Source organism: Oryx dammah, unplaced genomic scaffold (genome assembly GCF_014754425.2).
Source record: "Oryx dammah isolate SB20612 unplaced genomic scaffold, SCBI_Odam_1.1 HiC_scaffold_1, whole genome shotgun sequence".
Classification (NCBI taxonomy): Eukaryota; Metazoa; Chordata; class Mammalia; order Artiodactyla; family Bovidae; genus Oryx; species Oryx dammah.
In genome coordinates, this window is record NW_024070185.1 from 46,059,346 (window position 1) to 46,082,036 (window position 22,691).

The window sequence follows — 22,691 nt, forward strand, 5'->3', positions numbered from 1 at the left end:
TCCAGTAACGTAACAAAACACATGATATATTGACAGAACTTAATGTTCAACTCAAATGCAAATAATTCATCTCATCTTAAATAAACTGGCTTTTCTTCCATCTGTGTACAGAGAAGACATTTTTTCTAGAACTTCATTAAGAAAAAAAGAAATCTGTTAAACATTGAGAGTGGATATCCATATCTTCTCCAATATCCAGCTAAAATGTAACCTCCACATGAAGCCTTCTCTGATCAACCTTTTATGTCCCTGCGGCATTTTATACACATCTCTGTTATAGCATTCTCACACCATATGGTAGTCACCACTCACTTTCATCATTTATCTCACTGAATGAGGATCTTTATATACTTAATTCCCACTCAGGTGCCCGGCACAAAATAGATGATGTTTATTTGTCAGTAAGTTGAGTGAGTGATAGTGAATTCTACAGTTATGTATATAGATGAAGTCAAAGTTCTGAACATGTGAAAGGAATTAAAAAATAAAACACCTCCAGGGCCATCTCAGACAGTGATGGCAGGCCCAAATGAATGATTTCCCTCTTCCTATGATAAGCACTCCTCCTCTGAGAACTTATAACATGGAATCAGAGGACCTTGCTTACCATTTTTCCAATCATCATCACATATGGGCCCAAATACTTGTTCACGCCGAAGATGTCTAATAGACGAATGTACCAATAAATGATGTTCACACAATAGATGACCCTCCCATCACTCCTGAAGGGTTGGTCTTGGAGACGAAGAATCATTCCGACAGAGAACAGAAGGATGGCAATGAGGTCTGTGACATTCCAGTACTCTTGCAACCACACCTTCACTTTTTGTAGCAACTTTCCTGGCTCTGACATCAAAATCTAAAAGTCAGGAAAGAGAGTGAGGTTAGGCTTGATTTCTGTCTATATTTTCAGCCCAGTTGGAAAGTGCTTTGTCTGTGAGCTGACATTAGTAGCTTTTTTTTTTTGTCTACCTGTATCTATTCAAGAGGCTCTGGATGACCTAAGCTTAGCTCAGTTGTATATTAAGGAGTAAATTTGATCCTTTAGAATGCCTTACAATCCTAAGACACACATTAGAGTTTTGGTATAAAATTATTGATTCTTAATACCCTGCAAATCTCCAAAATCCTCCTCCATCTCAGTAAACAGTATCACCATGTTGAGTTACTCAGGCCACTAACTTAGGAGGATTCCTTCATTACCCTCTTTCACACCCATGTCCTCTGCATCAACATATCAGCTCTATTTCCAAATACAACCTAGTGGGACCTCTTCTCACTACCTCCACTGCTGTCCCCCTCTCCGAAGCCCCATCCCATTGCCCAGACGACTGCAATAGCCTTCTAACTGGTATCCTGGCCATCACTGTTGCCTAGCCAGCCTCTGAGCAGCACCCAGAAAGACCTTTAAAAGCCTAAGGCACGATCTGGGTGGTGATTACACACTTGTATAGGTAGGTAAAAAATGCATCAAGCTGTACCCTTATGAGGTGTTCATTTTCTTACAGGTGAATTAAGCCTCAGTTTAGAAGAAAAAGAGAGACATGAGAGATGGATGAATAACAGCAAAGCTAGAGCTGCTGCTGCTAAGTCGCTTCAGTCGCGTCTGACTCTGTTCGACCCCATAGATGGCAGCCCACTAGGCTCCTCTGTCCCTGGGATTCTCCAGGCAAGAATACTGGAGTGGGTTGCCATTTCCTTCTCCAATGCATGAAAGTGGAAAGTGGAAAGTGAAGGTGAAGTCGCTCAGTCGTGCCTGACTCTTAGTGACCCCATGGACTGCAGCCTACCAGGCTCTTCCATCCATGGGATTTTCCAGGCAAGAGTACTGGAGTGGGTTGCCATTGCCTTCTCCGAAAACTAGAGCAAATTGTGATAACTGAATACTTAAGCCTTTTGACGGTTTCCATTACAAATACAGAAAGATCCAAATTCCTTATGGTGGCCTCATTTAACATCCCACCATATTCTCCCTGTTCTGTCTTAAGATAACAAATCCATTCTATATTCAGGACATTTGTACTTATTCCTTCTGTTGGGCATTTTCTTCTCCCTGATTTTTACATGTGTGGTGACTGCTTATACTCAAGGTCTCCACTCATATTTCTCCTTCCTAGAAGAACTTGCTTGACCACCCTCCTTGCAGTGGTCTCCACATCCCCAAGTCAATTATCCTATTTATTTTTTGAAGATTTTTTTCACTCGTTGAAAACCTTCCTCATACATGTTTATATATGGGTGTACATATATGCTGGTCTAGCTAACTAGCTATCATCTATCCATGCATTCCTCTCAATATTCTTTGATCTCTCCTCTCATCTATAACTATAAACTCTGAGGACAGACCCTTTGTTCCCTAGGGCCTGCTACATAAGAGACACTCAAGAAATAGTTGTTGACTGCCTGACCGATTGTTGCACAGATACTCCGGTAACTATCCACTCCCTTGTATATCTTAACTGCTGGCTGGTATTCTGACTTACCTTAAATCTAGAGGGGACTTTTTGCCGCTCCACACTCTATGAAATGCACAGCTGGATAGCAGGAGTTGCCACCCATTCTGTACCACAGGGTGTGAGGAACCTCGTGAAGCTACGTAGCAGGGCTACCTTTATGAATCATTTGTGTTTACCTCTGAGATTTCCACCTCTTCAAGCCATGACCCACCCCTTTCCCAGTTCAGGATTTCTCAAAGAAGAGAGTGCAAAGATGGGACAGGTTTAACCTGCAGCTATTGATCTGAATTTTCACAGTGACTTTAGTAGCTTGCCTTGGCCTGAAGTGTAAGGAAGGGTGGTCTTAGTAAGTCAAGACTGGAGCTTGAAAGGCTGAGCAAGATACCAGGAGCTACCTGGTAGCTTCATTCTTCTAGTACCTCATTCCTAACCCCCTAGCCCTCAGCATGAATTGGAATCACCTGGAGGGCTGGTGAAAGCAGTTGCCTAAGCCCCACCCTTGGAGTTTCTGCTTTAATATGCCTGAGGATTTACATTTCTAAAAGTTCCCAGGTCATGCTGCTGACCACAGGTTGGAGTCACTGTCCTGCCCTTGAGGAATTCCTGTTGGCAGTTGTCCTGATGGCTCCCCATCCTCCATCCATCCTAACGAGACAAAATCAGTGTGTGTGCTCCCGTAGGTGTCCTAAGGGGTTTGGGAATGTCTTAAATTAAGAGTTTCTCTAACCGTTGGTCCATACTCTCCTAAGGTTTGTAGCAAAATATTTTTTTAAAAACAGTATCTTTGTGAAATCTCAACATAGAAACAGATAAAAGCAGAGTGCATGAGGTGAGGCCTCTCTTAGGATCCCTGGGATCCAGGGAGCGTCCCAGTTTGTAACCACGGGCAGGGTGGGCCTAAGGCCGGGTCAGTCTGGTTTAAGACCCAGCTCTCTTTTACAGCTGTGGGATGCAGAAAATTTGCTCAATCCCCAAGTCTTAGTTCCCACAGCTGTGGAGAGGGACGCCCTCACAGCCGCGTCATCTACCTTACAAGTGGCCGAAGGAGGCCCCAGTGGGAGGATGAGCACCCGCACGGAGCAGCAGTTACGTGCTGTTACGGGATCACCCGGCTTGCTGGGCTGACTCCGTGCAGAAGAATGTGTTGCCGGGAAGGGGTTGGCAGAACGTGCAGCCACAAAGCCCTCCTTGTAGGTCCCTGGAGGCACAGAAGCCTACAGATTTTCCCTGTTTCCAGGCTCTTGCGTCTGAGGTCTGCAGGGCCCGCGTGCTGACTGTGAGGCGGCTCAAGGCGGGACCCTTGGCGCCCGAGGATTTCTTTAGTGGATTCAGGCATGTGGGGCGAGGCGCAACCTTACGGGGCCGGAGAGGAAAAGGTCAGATACTTAGGTGGTCAGTGCCTCCAGTCCCACAGCTGCCTTGGAAACAAGGGCTCTTGGTTGACCCCCTGCTGACCCCGGGCTCCAGGCTCTGCCCTCCCTGCTGTTATATGCCGCCTCAGGAGAAATGGATAGCCAGCCTGGAGATTCCTGGCAGCCCGCCGGTTTGGCAGCTTCTTCCAGAACAGTCCGTGGAGTACAGACTGCTCCCTGTCTTCTTCTAGTCTAGTCCCTGGAGAGATTCCAGTCTCCCTGCTCTAGCCTTTCCCTTTTCTGCTTATCATGGGGAAGGAATATGCATCTAAGGTTTTAAATCACAAAGCCAGCGAGCTGGCTCTTCACAGCAACAGAGCCCTTAGCAGTAGCAGCCTCAGTTCTCAGAGAGCTACACAAAGACCACAGCGAATTTATTACTGTTTTCAGTTTATAAATGGGGAATACACAACACTGGTCAGGAAGTGGAAGGCATTATGAATGGAAAAGCCTGAGAGCAGACAGGCATCCATTAACAACAATAAAAATCCTGTTCCTTATAAAATGGGACTCTCAAAATAAGGGTGTGATGGCTAGAATTTAAATATCCCAACGTAGTTTAAAAACCCAAGGGAAGGGCTCTTAACCATTTACACATATTTTTAAAAATGATCCTACTTTTTCTTGGAGGAGAACACTTTAGCCCTGATAGTAAGGCCCTTTTAACCTGACTTAGTAATGAAGGCAGGGATTTCCCAGGTGGCGCTAGTGGTACAGAACCCACCTGCCAGTTCAGGAGCCATAACAGATATGGGTTCGATCCCTGGGTTGGGAAGATCCCCTGAAGGAGGCATAGCAACCCACTCCAGTATATTCTTGCCTGGAGAATCCCTTGGACAGAGGAGCCTGGCGGGCTACAGTCCATGGGGTTGCAAAGAGTCGGAATAACTGAAGCAATTTAGCAGCAAGCAGCAGTAATGAAGGCAAGTGTGAATTTGTGGGTTTGTAGGAATTATTTTTTCTGTGGAGCCCAATATATTTTCCCACTGACTATAGTACAGCAGGTAGAGCTCTTGAGAATGCAGTGGACTTGACAGGGAGTAATTCTTCCAGAAAAAGCCTCGCCAGCTGACTAGTTTCAGGGGGAAATGCAGAGGAATCACATTGCACAGGCCTGCCATCCCTGTGGACTTGGGAACCAGCTCTGGGAGCCTGTTGGGCAGGGCTGCAGAGCCCTCTGGTGGACGACTGCTTGACTGCATTTACTATAAAGGCTCTGAATCCGATGGCCCAAGATTAGCCTTGAATTCGAGTGTCACAAGAGGGGGGCATTTTGATGGCTTCTTTAATGCGATGGGGTGAGGGAGAAGAGAGAGACCCATACCCTCAACCTGAAGGACAAGAAATATGCTCATTTTGCCGAGGGCTGGTAGAGAGGCTATTGCCCAGCAAGGGGATAATAAATGTTGAGAAGGAATAAGCCAGGGAATAAATTAACGAAGGCATAGTTCTTCCTGGAGCTGCTGAAATGCATTTGCAGAATCATAGGTATTGGTAGACTGGGTCCAAAAAGACCCCAAGTAAGGGGTTGCAATGGGAATTAAAAGTGGAAAATTCAAAGATTAAAAACAGTTTAAGTAGAAAAAGAATTTAAAAGTCACATTTATCAAGATGAGGAAAGAGAGGTGTAAACAGTGTTGAAGAAAACTGGAAGTTTCTTGGGGCAAGAGTGATGCTCTAGAAAATATAGATTAGATCCCAAGCTTACGTGAAGTGACAATCTGATAAACACACACTGAAGCCTCCCAGGTTTGTCTGCAGTGGTTGAAACCACGACCCTCATTTCTGTGGCAGCATTAGAGAAATCGTTTCCGGCTTAATTTGGACCCCAACCTTCCTTACTCCCCTCCATTCACAGAGGTAACTGACCACTGTCTTTCTCCTCTGTTTTCTTTTAGGAAAGTGGTTACCTCTCTCATCTTTTCTATTCCCAGGGTGAAAATATAGGAAATGACGATCCATTCCTGGGTAGAAGGCCAGCGCTCCATCTTCACTAGCACGATATAGTTGAACAGCATCAAGTATCCGATGTACGCCAGCTGTAAGGAAACACAATACAGTGCTCTGGCTGCCAAGACCTGGGAGCCCTGCCCCTGGGCAAGGGCACTGTGCAGCAGCACCCGACAAGGTCAGCAAGCAGGACGGTCATTCACGATGAAACGAACTTCTAGGCGCTAAACCATCGAAAGAATTTTAAAAGACTACAATATTTGAAATAACTGAAATTCAATCTTCCTTTTGAACCTTGCGTGTCTCGGGTCCCCACGTTCTGCTTGTACCAATGTGTCATGATGCACCATTTTCTTTTGCTATTGCCCCACTTCTGGAGTCTTCTTGGCTAAAAAGGGAACTTCCTCTCTCAGGGACTGCTCTTGCGTAGATATGAGGCTTGGGTCCTTGAACCAGGACAGCACAGTGAATTTTTGCCTAAAGAATGCCAGGTAGATTAAATGTCTATAAGAAGGAAAGGCAGACACATGCTACACTTGTATATTGGTGAAAACAACATAAAAATAGCCCAGCCTGCCTTGGAGCCCCACTTTAATTCTCTTCTGTGTTTACTTTTTCTTCCCCCTTCTATCTTAATGTGCTTGCTTGGCAGTACCCTGGGAGGGTTTTACTTCATCCCTGGTGCGACTTTCCTGCCCTATCCAAGCTAGGATAGTCCTTCCTGGTTTCTCCTTCTTTGAAACAAAGCAAGAGAAGACTGGCAATTTATAGGAAAGAATGAGTCTGTGAGGCTGACTGTGACTTGGAGTGAGATTTAATTCTCACGAGGCACTAACACTGGAGGTGGAACCCTGATGGAACGGGCTGAGTGGCAGTGTGTCCCAGGAATAGTCTTCAGGGTTCAGGTTTGGTGACTGTCACTGGAGGACTTAGGTATGTCTAGTGAGTAGAGAGTACGAGGGCTGGCGAGGCTCTTACAGAAGAGGCTGAGGAAAAAATTCATTCTAGGGTGGGCAGTGGCAAAGAAGCTAAGCCTTTTCTAGGTGAGGCTTCAAGTTGAGTATTGTACTTGCTAGCTTTAGGGGCCTCAGGGGCTGTGATTAGAACTGAGTAATTCAAATCTGCACTCTTTGGAGCTTAGCAAAGAATAGGAAATGGTGTGGGCAAAAGGACTGAGACCTTGAGAATTCTGGAGGTACAGGGTGATTCTGAAGCCCTGGAAGCTGCTTAGAAGGTGGAAAAACATGCAGCCTGGCTGGGGACACAGGGGTTTGGGCAGCCCTGTAGAGCTCGAAAACACTGCTTTCTTTACTAATGGACCTATTTTCTTCTTTCCTTCCCCTCCTTTTTTTTCTCTTCCGCCTTTCCTTTTTTCCCTTCCTCTTTACTTTTCTTCCTCCCCTTTCCTTTTTTCTTCCCATTTTCTTTTTTCCTTCCCCCTTTCTCTTTTTTGTTTTTTCCTTCCCCCCTTTTTTCTTTTGTATCCCCTTCTTTTTCATCCTTTTTCTTTCTTTCCTTTCCTTCCCTTTCCTTTTTAAAAACAAATGAATACACCGATCCTGAATAAGACTTATAGACATTTTCTGAGACCTTGTTATGTTGATGGATTTACAGACACAGCTGTTTAACTTCTCATCTCTCGAAGGGCTGGCATATGCATATACACGTTGGAGATCACGTAATGAAGTGAGAGGGAAGCTGAGCAGATGCTGAAGACTCAGCAGAGCTCCTAGATTTGCTCCTGTACACCCACCCCGCCCAAGGACCACTCTTTATAACCACGCCTTAGTTCCTACCCCACCCACACTGAGATCATTAGCACACTATGAAAACCTCACCTGAAAAGAATCTTGTCTATTCAACCTATATCCAACGGTTTAGGATGGTGTTTAAGGTGTAATTTGTTTTATATGGTTCCTGTTTACCATTATATTTTGGCATCCATTCTCTAGGCCCTGTGAGTTCTGTATTTTACAAAACACAAGGAAAGGACTTTAATGGTTAAATGCTAAAATAGACTCTCAGCCTCCTTCTGACCTGAAACCCTTCTCTTTTTAGTTGCTTCTTTCTCCTTGTTGGATCAAATTCCACTGCTTCTGGTGGGCCTTGTTAACTGCCAAGGTTTTGTCATTTTACTTACTTCGTTGCAAAACTTTCCAAACCATTATCTTCTCTCATCACCAGTAGGCCCAGTGACACACACACAATTCTTCCAGAACCTCTTCATTTTAGTACTTAAATAACTCCTTCAATCTGCCTCTGTCCTGTAAATACAGGTGCAGTGTACCTGTTTGGCAGAACGACTAGTGTTTGGTGGAAGGAATGTAGATGAAAAGTCAGTGACACTTGGATTTAAAAATCCTCCACTCAGCTGTATCTTTTTGTGCAAATCACTCTGCCTTCCTGGGCCTCTTTCTGTGAAATGGAGATATTTGCAACTGACCCTGCAGAGCTTTTGGAAGGACAGGGAGACCGGAATATGCATCTCTCTCCTGACACAGCCCAGTGAATGGTGGCTAACATTATTATACACCTCTATTTTCAAGAATCTTCTATTCTTCTACCTCTGCTTACCTCAGTCTTTCCTTTTTACCCCTGTTCATTATTCATACCTCTGTTCTTTTTTCTTTTTTAAATTGACCTCATTGCTTATGCTTCTTCCAGGACCTTCTCTTTTAGCTCCTGTCTATTTTTAAAATCATAACTACTCTACAATGCTTTCCTTTCCATTATCAAGCTACAATATACTATTTGGGGACAACTCTCAAAATATGGACTTCCAAAAATAGGGCTTTAAACATGTTTCAATGGTACAATAGAGGACTGGCTGCTGTCTTAGAAACAACCTAATCTTAGAACTTGCTAACATTCATGGGGCCTTGCTGCACATTACCCTAAGAGGACATGGTTTAATGGTTGTGGGTGTATGTGTGAATATATATTCATATATATACATACTTGTATATATCCTATAAGCTTTAACAGGCTGTGGGTAGAATTCCATAATTTTGAAAAGAAACATAACCTTATGATTCTTAGGTTAGTGGGAATCCTTTTAGAATCTGTTTATTTACTTATGTATTTTTATAAAATTTCCATTAACCAAGATGCATGACTCCTAAAGTATGAAAAGTAAGCAACCAAAGCCTGTTGAAGCTGCCTGGGGGTCCCTGGTGGGGCTTGGCCATTCCTCACTTCTTCCTGGGCCTTTTCCTACTGCCACAAGAGTGTGGAAGGGCTGCATGCTGTCGGCAGATGAAGGAGTCTGCTCCTGCTCGAAAAGCCCAGAGCACAGTGGTGCCCTCTGACCTGGCACCACTGGTACCTTGAACTGGTGTCCTCTCCAACTGGGCCCTAGGAACAGGCTCTCACACAAGCCAGTCTGGGAGCCAGCTGGAACAGAAGAGGACTCAACCTGCTCTCTGGAAACTTGCTAAGACAGGGAACTCACGTTATGTGGAAGTGAGGTGTGCCTTACCTTTCAGAACCTTGGGAATGTAGAATAGGATACTTTTGGAAATTGGGGTGGGAACAACTCTTACGGACAAGAAACAAAAGCAAATGGGCCCTTTGATTTAAAGCTGCATTTTACTGGTCAGCATCTCTGGGGATTTTAAAGACTGACACTCCACATCTCCATTTACTTCCTTGAGGCCTGGGCTTTGTCAGTGCACGTGGATTTCTGGAACTCATTGTGGAAACACAATTGGACATAACTGGAGCATCGGTCTAAGGGGTGTGTGGAGAGTAATCCAGTCGGCCATGAAGAAAGGAGCTGGACACATGCCCTCCTCTCCTTCTCAAAGAGGCAGCCCCACAACCTGCAGTATATTGTACAAGGAAAGCAGTGTGCCCTATGCTTCCCAGACTGCAAGACTCACCTGAGAACTTTAACTAGCCTCTCAGGCTCCTCCCTGGAGATTCATTTAGTGGGGCTATGACAGGGTCAGAAATTTGCATTTCTAACACAATCCTTTATCATCATGGAAGTTTTAGAAATACCAGGCTGAAAACTCAGCCCTTTGTCTAGAGTAATGGTTCTCATCCCTGGCTACTCATTACAACCACTTGGGAGCTTTGAAATATCCTGATGTCTAGGCTGTGCCCCAGACCAACAACATTAGAATCTCCAGGAAAAAGAACCCATGAATCTTTTAAAATATAGATTAAATAGAACCCAGGTGTTTTTTTTCTTAGCACTCCAGGTGATTCCAGTATATGGCTAAGGCTCAAAACCATTGCCAGGGCATTTGTGATCTAAAAATATTCGTGGCTAACAAACTGCCTCAGCTACGTGAAGGGAACTAGAAAAATCAAGGAAGTAAAATTAATACAGAACACAAGAAAAAAAAAAGATGACTCAGAAGGATAAAAGAATCACATACTCTGTTTATACAGGTGATAGATAATTCCTGAAACTACTACTTCTATTGGCTTCTTTTATGCTCTAGAAAAGGAATCTGTAAACATTTTCTTTAAAGGACCAGATAGTTAAGATAGTTTAAGGTTTTTGTGGGTCAAATGGTCTCTATTGCAAGTGACCAACTCAACAGTTGGAGCATAAAAGTAGCCAGATTATAGGTAAATTAATGGGTTGGGTTGTGTCCCTGAAAAACTTTATCTGTGGACATATGATTTACATGTGAATTTCATGTGTGACAAATTCATCTTCAGTTGGTTTTATTTCAACTCTTTAAAAATGTAAAAAACACTCTTAGCTCACGGGCCATAATAATGGGCAGTGAGCTGGATTTGACCCATGAGCTGTGGTTTGCCAAATTCTGACCTAGGCTGAGACAATTAAAGCAGTCTAATAATATAAGAGAAAGGGCAGACCTGGGCATAAAATACAATAAAAAATATTATCTTGATAAAACTGTTAGTTTAGGAAAAGTATATATAGAGCACCTAGCAGAGTGCCTCATAGTAGGTGTTCAATAAATGATAGTCTATCATAGTTGAGTGGATGGATGAATAAAGCATTATTGCTCTGCAATTGGTCTAGCCTAGGAATAACAAGTTACATTTAATTATGCTTAATGTGTTCCAGGCACTGTTCTAAGTGCTTTACATATTTTAACACATTTAATCTTTACCAATCCTTATAAAGCAGGTACTATTATTATCCTCATCTTAAGAAAATTGGGAACAGAGTGTTAAAGTAAATTGCTTAAGGTCACACGATAATAAAGAGGCCCAGACAGGATTTCTACTTAGGCTGTCTGACTCCAAAGTCCATGCTTGCCACTGGTTGTCAGAAAACAACAAATATCTGCATGCAATATATAAATAGAAATGATTTTTGCATCCCTTAGTTATTTTGGGGGGGGGGAATATTTTTCTTTTTTTAATGTTAACAAATTAAAAATTTTACTTCTTTTTACTTTATTTATATTTTGATAATTTCTCATCCTCTTTTAAGGCTATGCTTTAAAGCAGTGATTTTCAACATGTGCCGTTTACCCCGAGAAGAGACATCTGGCAGTGTCTCAGACAGTATGTTTATTACATTTAGGGTTGGAGACTGCTACTGGCACCTAGTGGACAGAGGCTAGGATGCTGCTGTGCATGTTACAATGCGCAGGGCAGCCCTCCTTAACAAAGAATTATTCTGCCCCAAATGTCAATAGTGATGAGGTTGGGAAAGCCTGGCTTAAAGTCATCACTGAGTGTCAGCACACAGGACCACACAAAAAGGACCTCATCTAGTTATTTGCGTCATCCCGGCCTCAGACTCGGATTATCCTGCTGCTGACTCAAGTGGCTGGTGTGTAGCTGGTTGTGAGAAAGGCCAAAAGTGCAGATGCACTGCTTTTCATCCGGCACCACTCCACAGTGGCTGGAGAGCAGCAGAAATGGCCTGGGTCAGACTCACCTTAAGCTTGAAATATCATGAAAAACAGAGGCAGAAAACTAGCAGTCAGGCCATCTCTCCCCTATCAGGAGGCTATTTTAAGGATAATCTTTCATTTTGTGGGCAGAAAATATTTGCAGGGTATGCTTACTGGACAGTATTTGCTGTGATTGTAGGTTTCTTTACATGTTTTTTGCTGTTTTGTTTGCATGTTGCTTGCGTCAGAGCAATAAAGGTTGTTTGATGACGTATTATATTGGGAGTAATCACACACTTCTGATCCCCATCTTTAGTGGTTTTCCTTCTAACACTCTGCTCAGCCCACCAACAGTTGCCCTAAAACCAGGATTGACATCTAAAATAGACAACTCTGAGCCAGCACTCATCCATCCAGAACATGGAAGCATTTTGTAAAAGGACCTCTATTTCCCTTCTAGACTTGACTCATATTCATCTCATTTCTATTTCTGTTAGCTCTTTTACCATTTCCTTTATTTTCTGCAAGGAGGAGAAATGTAGAAACTGTGGAAGCTGCCTCACAAGCTCCACAAATCTTGCAAAGCTATAGGAAAAAGCAAGGTCTTAGAACTGTTATTCCTGCCTGTGTGGTCCTTATATTATGACTCGCAGAAGAAACCACCCAGGTGCATGAGAAACTGACTCTGGCTCTTTGTGGCCATCCATTAAAAAGAAGAAAAGGAAAGATGCTTACAGTGTAGAACCAGAACTTCACAATGGGTGCATTGTAGAATTCATAGATTTTTCTGCCCAGGGGGATTAACCGGTGTCTGCTCTGAACTTCTTCTTCATCCTTCTTCCTGGAGGACTCCCCGTTGTTTCTTCCCAACATCGCCTACGGTGGAAGAGGACCCATAGCATCACAGCAGGGTTCTGGAGAGCAGGCAGTTCAACATGCTCATTGTACAGATCGGCAAGTGTGTTCCCAGAACCTGAGAGCTTTGTTCAGGGTCCTCAGAGGTTGGAGATTGTGCTTCTCTAGGTGTGTGTCTGCATTATACATGGAATCTGTATATCCTTTGCCTGGGATTCAAGGCCTTAGGGATACTTCTTCATTGTCCTCGTCTCTTCCTCCCTGGAACCTCTGGAAGATGAGGTGTTGGAAGATACCCAAAGTTCTGAGAGACAGAAAGAGCATAACCTGGAAAGACCAGGAACCTCTCATTCTTCCCAACCCCTTTTTTCACTTTATCATGAGACAGGCAGGTCTGGGTTCTCTACTCATGCTAATGGCTCTTAAGGATACCTTAGACTAGTAATGCCTTATTTGTACAAAGGCTATGGATATTCAAGAGCTTTAGTTATCTGAAGTGCCTGAGCTTAGGTTATGAGCATCTACTCAACTTTTAGGTATATACCTTGGCTTCCTGATTTCAAACCCTGTGAAGCCTTAGTTTGGTGATTCCTGGGCACACTACATTCCTCTGCATGGGAGAGTCAACCAGGCGGGACTAGAAGTCAGGCCTGACTTGAGAAGGACCTCATTTTTAAGTTGTTGCAGATTTCCTTAAATCAATTATTTCCTTCTCACTATTGACAGCAGCAGGAACAACAGTGATTAAACGTCACAAAAAAGGCAGAACTTGAAAAAAGGCAGACATTCAGAAAGAAGGGTGGTCCTAATCTGGACATTTAGCATCTGTGGCACATTGGGCAAATTATTTTAACCTCTCTGAGATTTAGTTTCTTTAACTGTAAAATAAGGGTAGTAGTAGCATCTGATAGAGGGTTGGTCTACAAATCAATCAGCATCTGGCATTTAATAAGTGCTCAGTAAATATTGTTGTTGTTTAGTTGCTAAGACATGTCTGACTTTTTTGCGACCCCATGGACTGTAGCCTGGCCAGGTTCCTCTGTCCATGGGATTTCCCAGGCAAAAATACTGGAGTGGGTGGTTACTCCCTTCTCCAGGGGACCTTCTCTACCCGGGGATCGAATCCACATGTCTTGCATTGGCAGGCAGATTCTTTACCACTGAGCCATCAGGGAAGCCCCAGCAAATATTAGCTGGTCTTTAAAGTGAATTAAGACTTTCTCAGATTCTCTTGACTGAAATGATTTAGTTGGGATCTCTCACCAGAAAAAAAGTGTGATATTAGGGGTCTATTACACTATAATTTCTTGGCTTTAATTCTTTCTATGCTGTTCTAAGCAAGGTTAGTTCTACAATGTTTGGCAAAGGAAATTTTTATTAAGTGTGAGAACAGGGTAGAATCTTACAACTACTCAGAGACTGACAAGGGCTTGGGAGAAGAAAAAGTACTAGGAATAAGGGTTTATGGTTGAAGATCTAATCACCAAAATAATTTACCCTGAAGTTGGTAACAGAGACAACCAATAGGTGGTTCTGGCTTCAAACCACCTTACCCACAATATGAAATATTAGTTTCAACTATTTCTGTCATTACCTCAACTATTCACTTTACTTAAATATGTAACAATCACAAATGATTTTCTGTCATTACCTCAACTATTCACTTTACTTAAATATGTAACAATCACAAATGATTTACCTGTAACCAGAGAATTACAGGAGAGGGTAATTTCTATTCCTTTATTGACCCTCTGGCTGGAAAAATACCTTGAACTAATGAATAAATAAGACTCCATACTATGGCCTATCTAAGTATTTATTTTGATCAGTGAGCTGAATCAATCTTCATGATAAATACCAGACAGCAATAGGGTTCTACAAATATCAATCATTAACCTCAAGAAACTCTAAAAGTACATGATATTTGCCTTCTATAATTTATAGTCTATGTAACACAACTATCCTACTTCTATTTGTTTATATGCTCAAAAATACAGGGTCAAAATACATTTTGGTAGACACTTAGATGAGAGTAAAGGCAGCCTGGAGGGTTTTAGGCATCTCAGAGAATAGCATCTTGGGGTAAACTTGAGGGACCGTGGCTTTTTCAACAGTTACAACAAAGCCCTTGGTCTCTGGATGTATTGAGATTTTATTAGGCAAAACTCAAGACACTTACCTGGCAAGGCAGATAAAACAAAAAGAAAAACAGAACAATCTATTTTGCCTTAAATACTAAAAAAATATTTCAAAGTGAGTGCATTTCTAAGAGGCTTTTCCTTCACGGTTTAAGTAAAGCACTTTTGGCATTTCATTAATTCCAGCCTAAGCAGCTTAACTTGCTGATTTTGTTGATTTCTTTTTCCAGTAGTCAAACATTTCCTTTGGCTACATTTCTTAAAGCAGATTGCAACAGGGTCGAATACAGACAAGACTGCACAACACGGATTTCAGAATCTTTGCTGGCTGGACACAGATGTCAAGTCTGGGAAAGATCCTTTGAGGTGAACTAAGCTATTGAAGGCTACTAAGCTGAGGCAAACTGAGGCTGATATTTCATGTACAACTTTGGAAGGGCCAAGGGAAAATGTTCTATTCCAAGAGAGGATATATCGGTTTAACACAGAAGCTCAGATATCAGTCCTATGAAGGGAATAGAGTTGTCAACAAGTTGCATTTTCCAATTCTGTTCAGAGTGAGCTGAGACCAGTTGTCCAGCAGTAACAGAACTTGTCATTAGGGTCTAAAGAAGCACCACACTAAGAAAAGGTGCTATCCAACTCTGATTTTGCCAGCCCACTAGTCCCTGCCTCCCTTTCATTCTCCCTGCTGTTTTAGCCTGTGGAGAATCAGCTCAGGCATTAATGCTACTGTGGTGTCTTCTCCTTGGGTTCTCAGTAGGCAACAGCAGGGGCTATTCTCTGGGAAGCAAAATTTGCTTTCAGTCCAGAGATGCACCTTTCATTGTGGCTTCTTGAAACATCAGATCCTCAATACTCTGAATGAGTGTTTTCCTCCTTGAGACCCATCCAGAAAAAATACTGCTTTAGCTTCTGACTACCTTCCTAGTTTCCTACTTTGAGCCCTCCTAAGATGTACGCCAAAGTCAAGGCCATGTCAAACTAACTTGGAACTAATTAGGTGGATAACCTTGGGCCACTTAACCTATCTTGAATCTCAGCTTCCTCATCTGTAAAATGGTATAACAATAGTACCTACCTTGTGAACTTGCTTTGAGGATTCCATGAGTAAGTGTAAGTAAAGCATTTAACACCATTATAACAACATTAACAAACATTTACCTCATGATAGGCACAAGTAAATATTAGTTACATGTAAGCTTTTCACATTGTTTACATGTACCTGTGAGCTATTAATAATAATAATAATGTTATTATTCTCCTATTAGAGGTTAAGAAACTGTGCCTGAGGTCCTACTGTGAGTAGGTGATGGGGCAGGATTCTGCTGAAGTATTTAATAAAGATTCGATATTACTACCACCAATGTTTCTGCTAATGATTAAAATATGATTCCCTATACTTGAAGGCAATCAGACCAAAATTAAGGTCAGATCTTTAGGGAAGACAGTCATTTGATCCTAACATAGAGGGAAGCAGATGCCTCCACTAATTTATAGAAGGATCCTAAACCTGAAAGCAAACATTGGACTTCAACTCAGTGAGTGAAAAGCTGTGGCCCGATGCTTATTCACTGTGGTACTTGGGGTTGGGAATGTGCCTGCGAATAGATCTTTAAGAAGAACCTGCTAGAAGAAAATGGCATTTATCTGGAGGAAAAACAATGCACAGGGTGTTCCCATTAGGATAATAATGCAAAGGCCTTTTGACACCTGAGCAAAACCAGTTTTTATTTTCTACCCAAACAACTTCTGGCTCATCACGGTCACTGGTCAGAGTGATAGGGAGGCTGGGGGATATCCAGGAAGTTCTAAGGAGTTGTTGCCTTATGTCACCAAAGCTCTGAAGCCTTGTTTGTCCCTTTAACAGCCTGTGATATTTTTAGACTTTGAATACAATCCAGTGGCAGTCACACTGCTCTCCAGTTAGAGTTGTGGGAAGCTGTCCCATGCCCAGCTGCCCCCAATCCCCCTACAGAACAAAGGATCCATGCTCTATAATTATACCAGGAAGAGCTAATAAAAGCCTTCCATACAAACCTCAAAATTCAATTAGTCCTGCATTTGTGAGCCTGACCTCGAAGATAGATAAAGGCTCAGCTTCTGATCAGCGCAACAGTTTCAGCTCAGTGGAGCCGACTGCTCCCAAATCAGATTCTCTTTTCTCTTCATGTGCTAAGACTGTCACATCACCTGGTTGTTTATAAAGTATTGCCTAGTTGGAAAATTCAGAGTGTCTTGCTTTTGAATTTCACTGGGTTGTTGAGCGCCACTTATCCTGGCCAAAGGATTAGAATTAGTCCCTTTAGTTACTTGTGCATAGAGAGGACACTTTTTCTGGGGGTGGGGAGGTTGCATAGCACACAGCATGTGGGATCTTAGTTCCCTAATCAGGGATTGAACCTGTCACTGAACTAGCAAGGAAGTCCTCGAGAAGACACTTTTATAATACCCTGGTCTCAATACTTAAATGGAAGTAACTGGTGGGAAGGTGACCTCAAGAGTTCCTAAATCTTAAGTCATACCCACAGGAGAGGTGGGTTAGTGGTTCTCCCCTCCTACAATAACTGCACAGTGTTTTCTTACTGTCAGTTCCATGTCCTCCTCTTCTTTTTCCTTCGTGGGCTTCTCTGGTTCTTCTTGCTCCTTCTCTTGGAGGTGGATTTCCTGGGCCTGAGTCATATAGGGCATGTCATCTTTGTTCTTGAACTCCAAGCTGAGAATTGAAGGAGGAAGTAGAATTCCCAGAATTACCTAAAGTAATAATAATGATAATAATAATAATCACATTTAAAGGATTAAGATAAGGCTGGTTGCTTAGAATTAGAACACCTGGGGTGTGGGGTCTGTGTTTGTGTGCATGTGTGGGTGTAAGGGTCTTGGGTGTGCCCAGAGTGAGGACTGAATATCTGAATAATTAAGCACATTCATGCTAAGAGACTTCCTTCTGCCCACGTGACTGGGAGCTGTTAACTGTTAACACTCACAGTAGCTCAGTCTGATTTTGGCAAAACAAAGCATCTTACTCAAATACATCTTACCCAATTAATACCTACTTTGCACAGAGGAAACTGAGGAAAAAGACCCTACCCAAGGCAAATATAGGGAAAAATTCAGATTTCCAGTTAGTAGCGTGAAAGCACTTAGCTTTGTGAAATCAATTCATATGTATGTCCACTGGCATTTATTTACTAATATGCCAAGTAGAATTGATTATGCATCATCTGGTTATCTCTGTAAAAAATACTGTCCTAAACTGACCTCAAGAAAATCTGTGTAAGAAAACATGTTATTCATTTTAGCATCCCTCAGCATTTTGTATTAACCAGCAGAAACACACACACACACACACACACACACACACACACACACACATACATACATACATACACGGGCTCTGTATCACTATTGGAAGCCCCCTGCACCATGCCCCAGGAGGCCCAGCACTGTGTTTCACTACCAACCACATGAGAGATCCAGAACCTTATTGTTTCCTGGGACCAAGTTTCGGACACCTGATTTGTGCTCCCTAAATCTTCTCCCATCTCTTCCCTCAATCCCAGAATGGTTTAGGTACAAGCTTCTGAGTTCAACCCTCCTTGAAGAAAGTGTACCTACATGATGGGCTAAGAGAGGTCATGAAGGACAAGTAAAAATGATCCTCAAGTAAGGAGGCAAGGACAGCCTGTGCTTCAGTGCCCAGGGAGCTGAGAGCAGCTAAGGGAAAGGGGAAAGTGGTGACCCGGCCTCAGGGTGCCTGGCAGGCCTGGGAAGGCTCAGATGGCAGGCCTGGCAGCCTTCAGGGGACACGACACCCTGTCCTCAGAGCTGAGAGCCAGTTTTGGCATTGTTTGTGGTGTGGTGCTGGAATGCCCATGACCCACTTCATGGAACCCTTCTGTGACTCTGGGCCAAGATCCCACAGACAGAGTGGAGTAGGGGAGAGGTGCTGGTTCTATCAGAGTGGCCTCAGCAGATTGCTCTGGTTTGGTGGCCCTTTTGTTTTGGGCTGACCTCAGAGTCCTCTAGATCAGGTTGTTCTAGGTAACTATAAGCCTGGCTGGTTTCAGCTGCAACAGCTACAAACTAAACAAGTAAAACATTTTTAAACATTCTTCAATCTCTTCCTTTCCCCATTTTGTCTTTTAAAAAACTTTTCAGTTTAATGTTTTCCTTGTAAAACACAGAAGAAAACAAAAAAATCAAAAGCCATTGATTATCCTATTTCTTGTATTTTCAACCCCAGGGATATACACTACAAAAAGTTTACTGTGTATCCTTTTTGTGTTTTAAAAATATGAAGTTATATGGATAGAACTATACATGTATATGCACTTTAAAAAACAACAAAATATGGTCTCAGGCTACATATTGGTCTGCAGCTTTGTTTTTCTTCACTGAAGAATAGATCAGGATTATCTGGCAACATCTTTACATATAAATCTATTTCATTTTTATTTCATTTAAAAAATGTCTTAAGTTTAGCTGATAGGAGCCAGTGTCTTTTTATGACATGGTGCCGAGGGAGGGCCAAGGTGTTCAGGCTTGCATGGAGGTAAAAGGTTGTCTAGGTGAGTGTCTCCATGGCTTGTGACAGAGCAAATGATACCTTCTATGGTACCGGTGCGTGACTGTCACCTTTGGGTCTTCTGAGAAATATTACTGTCTATGCATACCATCTCTAGAGGCTCTTTTTTTTGCTTTTCCCCTCTTGGTCTGGCCACATGGCAGGTGGGATCTTAGTTTTCCGACAAGGGATCAAACCTGTGCCCCCTGCAGTGGAAGCATGGAGTCCTAACCACTGGACTGGCAGGAAGTCCTGCCTAGATGTTCTGATTTAGCAGAATTTGGGGTTGGCCCTCGTTTCCATATTTTACAAAAGCCCCATTATACAGAAGATTCTGATGCATAGCTGGGGCTTAGAAGTCCCCTCCTGAGTTAAGAGGATGCCTACTACCACTGCAGATTTGGCTTGGAAAACTCCCACCAACCCCTGGGCCTCATAGCCGACAGAGCTTTCTGGGAGCACTGACCTTGAGGCCTGAGTTCTTGCGCATCCGGAGCCGACCCATCCACATGTCTGTGAGCAGCATCTGGCTGCACGTGTGTGCAATGAAGTCACGGTGTTTGGCAGCGACCGCAAGCTGCAGGCACGTGGCATTGCTCCAGTTCTTCAGTTCATACGTCAGCAGTTTCATGGCCAGCTGCTCATCCTGCTTGTAGGACTGGTCCAGGAGCTCCACGGCCAGCTGGCCAAAGTCCCTGAAAGAGAGAACATGAGGAGCTGTCTTTTGGCGATCTTGGAGACCTAGATGCTGAACGTGGCAACCCAATGACCAAGCCATGTGTGGTTTCGTTCCTTATGGGGTCTGGTCCATTCATTCACCCAGCCAACACCATTAAGCGTCTACTGTGCGACAGATATGGAGTTTAGAAATGGGGGTGTAAGCCAAATTAGTCATGATCCCTGCACTCAGGGCCCCAAATTCAAGGGATACGGATGGGTGAGGCAGATTCACAAATCAGAGTACAGTGTATCTTCTTAAATGCAACAGACCTCCGTTCAGTTAAGCCTTGTCAACCACAAGTGTGTGATCTTGGACGAGTTACATAAATTCTCAGTCTCATTTTCTGTAGGTGTAAAGTATGTATTTCAAGGGGACGTACCTCTTGGGGCGGTTGAAAGGGTGAAACGAAATCTATGCATCTGTGTGTACCTCTGTGTCTAGCACTGTGTACCATAGATGTTAATTGTCTGTGTCCCTCTTCTGTGTGCACCATTGGGTTCATACTGCCTCCTCTTAAAGTACCGGGTAGCTCAGACTACCAGTATTTGGGCCCCATCTTCCCTTCTCTTCCCCTGACCACCCCATTTGCTGGACTGTCCAACCTGGAGTTGTGGTTTAGCTCCTGAGAGATGTCATCTACCATGTCGTTCTCAGAAGCCTCATGGGCCATGGCTTTGCAGAGCTTGCAGGCCACCAGGGCCTTGGCCATGGCCTCCTCGCCATGCTGCCAGAAGAACAGGGCCATCTTCTGCCGCTTCATCAGGACGGCCCACACCATCAGCTCATGAAAAGGGAAAGGGAAGTGGTTGATCTCGGGGTCATCCAAGTCAATGTCCACCTCTTCTTCACGCTTCTTGGTTGTCTTTCTTCCTCGCCTCAAGGGAACATCATCCTGTAATTTTAGGGAAAAAACATAGAGATGAAGTTAGAGATGAATCCAATCAATTCAGTAAATAGTTCCTGTGTATCTACTTCTAGCCCAGCCCTGGGATAGATACAGAAAGAAATGAACGATCCTAGCTTCTATTCTAAAAGAACTCACAAGTTCATGCATGCCTAACTTTAAAACAAGCTATAGTAAATGCAGAAGCACAGTCCTATGAGAACATGTCAGTGTTAGACTTTAATTTTAAACAGGTCTTTTTCAATGGACTTAAAAAACAAAACAAAACAAAATTTTCATCTATTCTTTTCCTCTACGGGTAGGATCATTTGTACCTCATGATGGACAGCATTACCCTTTCTGCTGAAAGGACGAGGACATCCTATACTTGCAATTGGATATAGGATAATAACCACATGAACAGAAGATGGGAGACAGATACTCTATCTCAAGTTTCTGTATATTTCATTAGATGCATTTGTGAAGAATTTCTGGCCTTTGGGTCTGTTGCCATTTGTAATCTACCCATGAGTAGATTTCACTTACTGGAACCTATATGCTTTCTTGGTTTTCAAGTTAGTATTTCAAATATGATTTACTTTTGTTTCCAATGCTAATATAACCTCATGATAGAATTTTCAAAGCTACTGTGACCTACCCCCTTGTCACTGGGAAAAATGTCACTTCCTTATTTCAGAATCATGTACTAAGTCCTACCACTGGAATGAACTTATATATATATTTAAAACATGTAATAAACAGAATAAATAATTGACACTAATAATTTGAACAAACACCTACCTCCATTCCCAACAGTTTCAAGGCTTTGGGCTGTTAAAAAAATTTTATGCACAAAGTTAGATCTTTCTTTATAGAGGTAGGAAAAGAATCCTAATGTATCTTGAACAGGTAATGGAACAAATCTATTGTATCATATAGCATTTATTCATTTCACTAAATAAAACACCACAGGGGGGAGCTCTTTATGGAAATTCTAAGAGAAATACAAATTTAGTGACTTTGGTGAATTACAGGAATTAGGAAACTAGAGAGGTATAATGAGATTGCCCAAAGGGTAGACCCTGCAGGTTTATAATCTCTTTTATAGACCAAGATTTTTCCCATCTTTCTAAAACCATCCTGCTTGGTCCACATCTCCTAGACATCAAGCACTTGAGTGAACAATGAGACATTCAATCAAACGATGAGGTGTTCCTCAAACCTCTGAGAGTCCGCTGTAATATGGAGACTTGGGGTATCATTCAGAAATACTATATGTTGAGATGGTTCATGCTGGCTATCTCTCTTTGCTGCTGACCAGTAGAGCAAGGGTGAATGGGGCCAGAGGGACATTTGTTGAGGTCAAAGGGCACTCAGTGGCATGGAAAGTGTAAGCACACATAGCAGCACCACTGGCCACACTGGGAATGTGCAAAACAGGTGCAGGCAAGATGGAAGAGAAGGCATCTCAGCAAATTATAGAGCTAAATGGAACTCATATAGATAGAAAGCACTGAGGGGAGTCCTCAATAATTTTAAAGGTGTAGATAGATCTCAAGACCAAAAATCTTGAACACTGATAAAGTAGGTAAGATTGTGCTGTGTGCTGTGCTTAGTCACTCAGTTGTATCCGACTCTTTGTGACCCCATGGACTGTAGCCCGCCAGGCTCCTCTGTCCATGAGGATTCTGCAGGCAAGAATACTGGAGTGGGTTGCCGTGCCCCTCTCCAGGGGATCTTCCCAACCCAGGGATCGAGTCCAGGTCTCCCACATTGCATACGGATTCTTTACCATTTGATTATTTGAATATATTACTATTCTCTGGTCATTGTTTACTTTTTAAAATGAAAAAATTACTTTTTTAATGTACCAAAAGA

The 22,691-nt window shown here is 42.9% G+C and overlaps 1 protein-coding gene across 6 annotated transcripts in view; it reads right to left on the reverse strand.

Annotated features, from left to right (window-relative positions):
* Positions 1–22,691, reverse strand: part of TRPM3 (transient receptor potential cation channel subfamily M member 3) — a 614,509-nt gene that overhangs the window by 73,336 nt on the left and 518,482 nt on the right. For all 6 annotated transcript variants that reach the window (XM_040251699.1, XM_040251668.1, XM_040251610.1 and 3 more), the window contains 7 exons: positions 21,615–21,644; positions 20,533–20,822; positions 19,676–19,904; positions 17,229–17,396; positions 12,385–12,525; positions 5,779–5,907; positions 608–859 (listed from right to left, as the gene is read on the reverse strand). In XM_040251699.1, the coding sequence (XP_040107633.1) occupies positions 608–859; positions 5,779–5,907; positions 12,385–12,525; positions 17,229–17,396; positions 19,676–19,904; positions 20,533–20,822; positions 21,615–21,644 (1,239 nt within the window). The remainder of the gene's footprint in view (positions 1–607; positions 860–5,778; positions 5,908–12,384; positions 12,526–17,228; positions 17,397–19,675; positions 19,905–20,532; positions 20,823–21,614; positions 21,645–22,691) is intronic.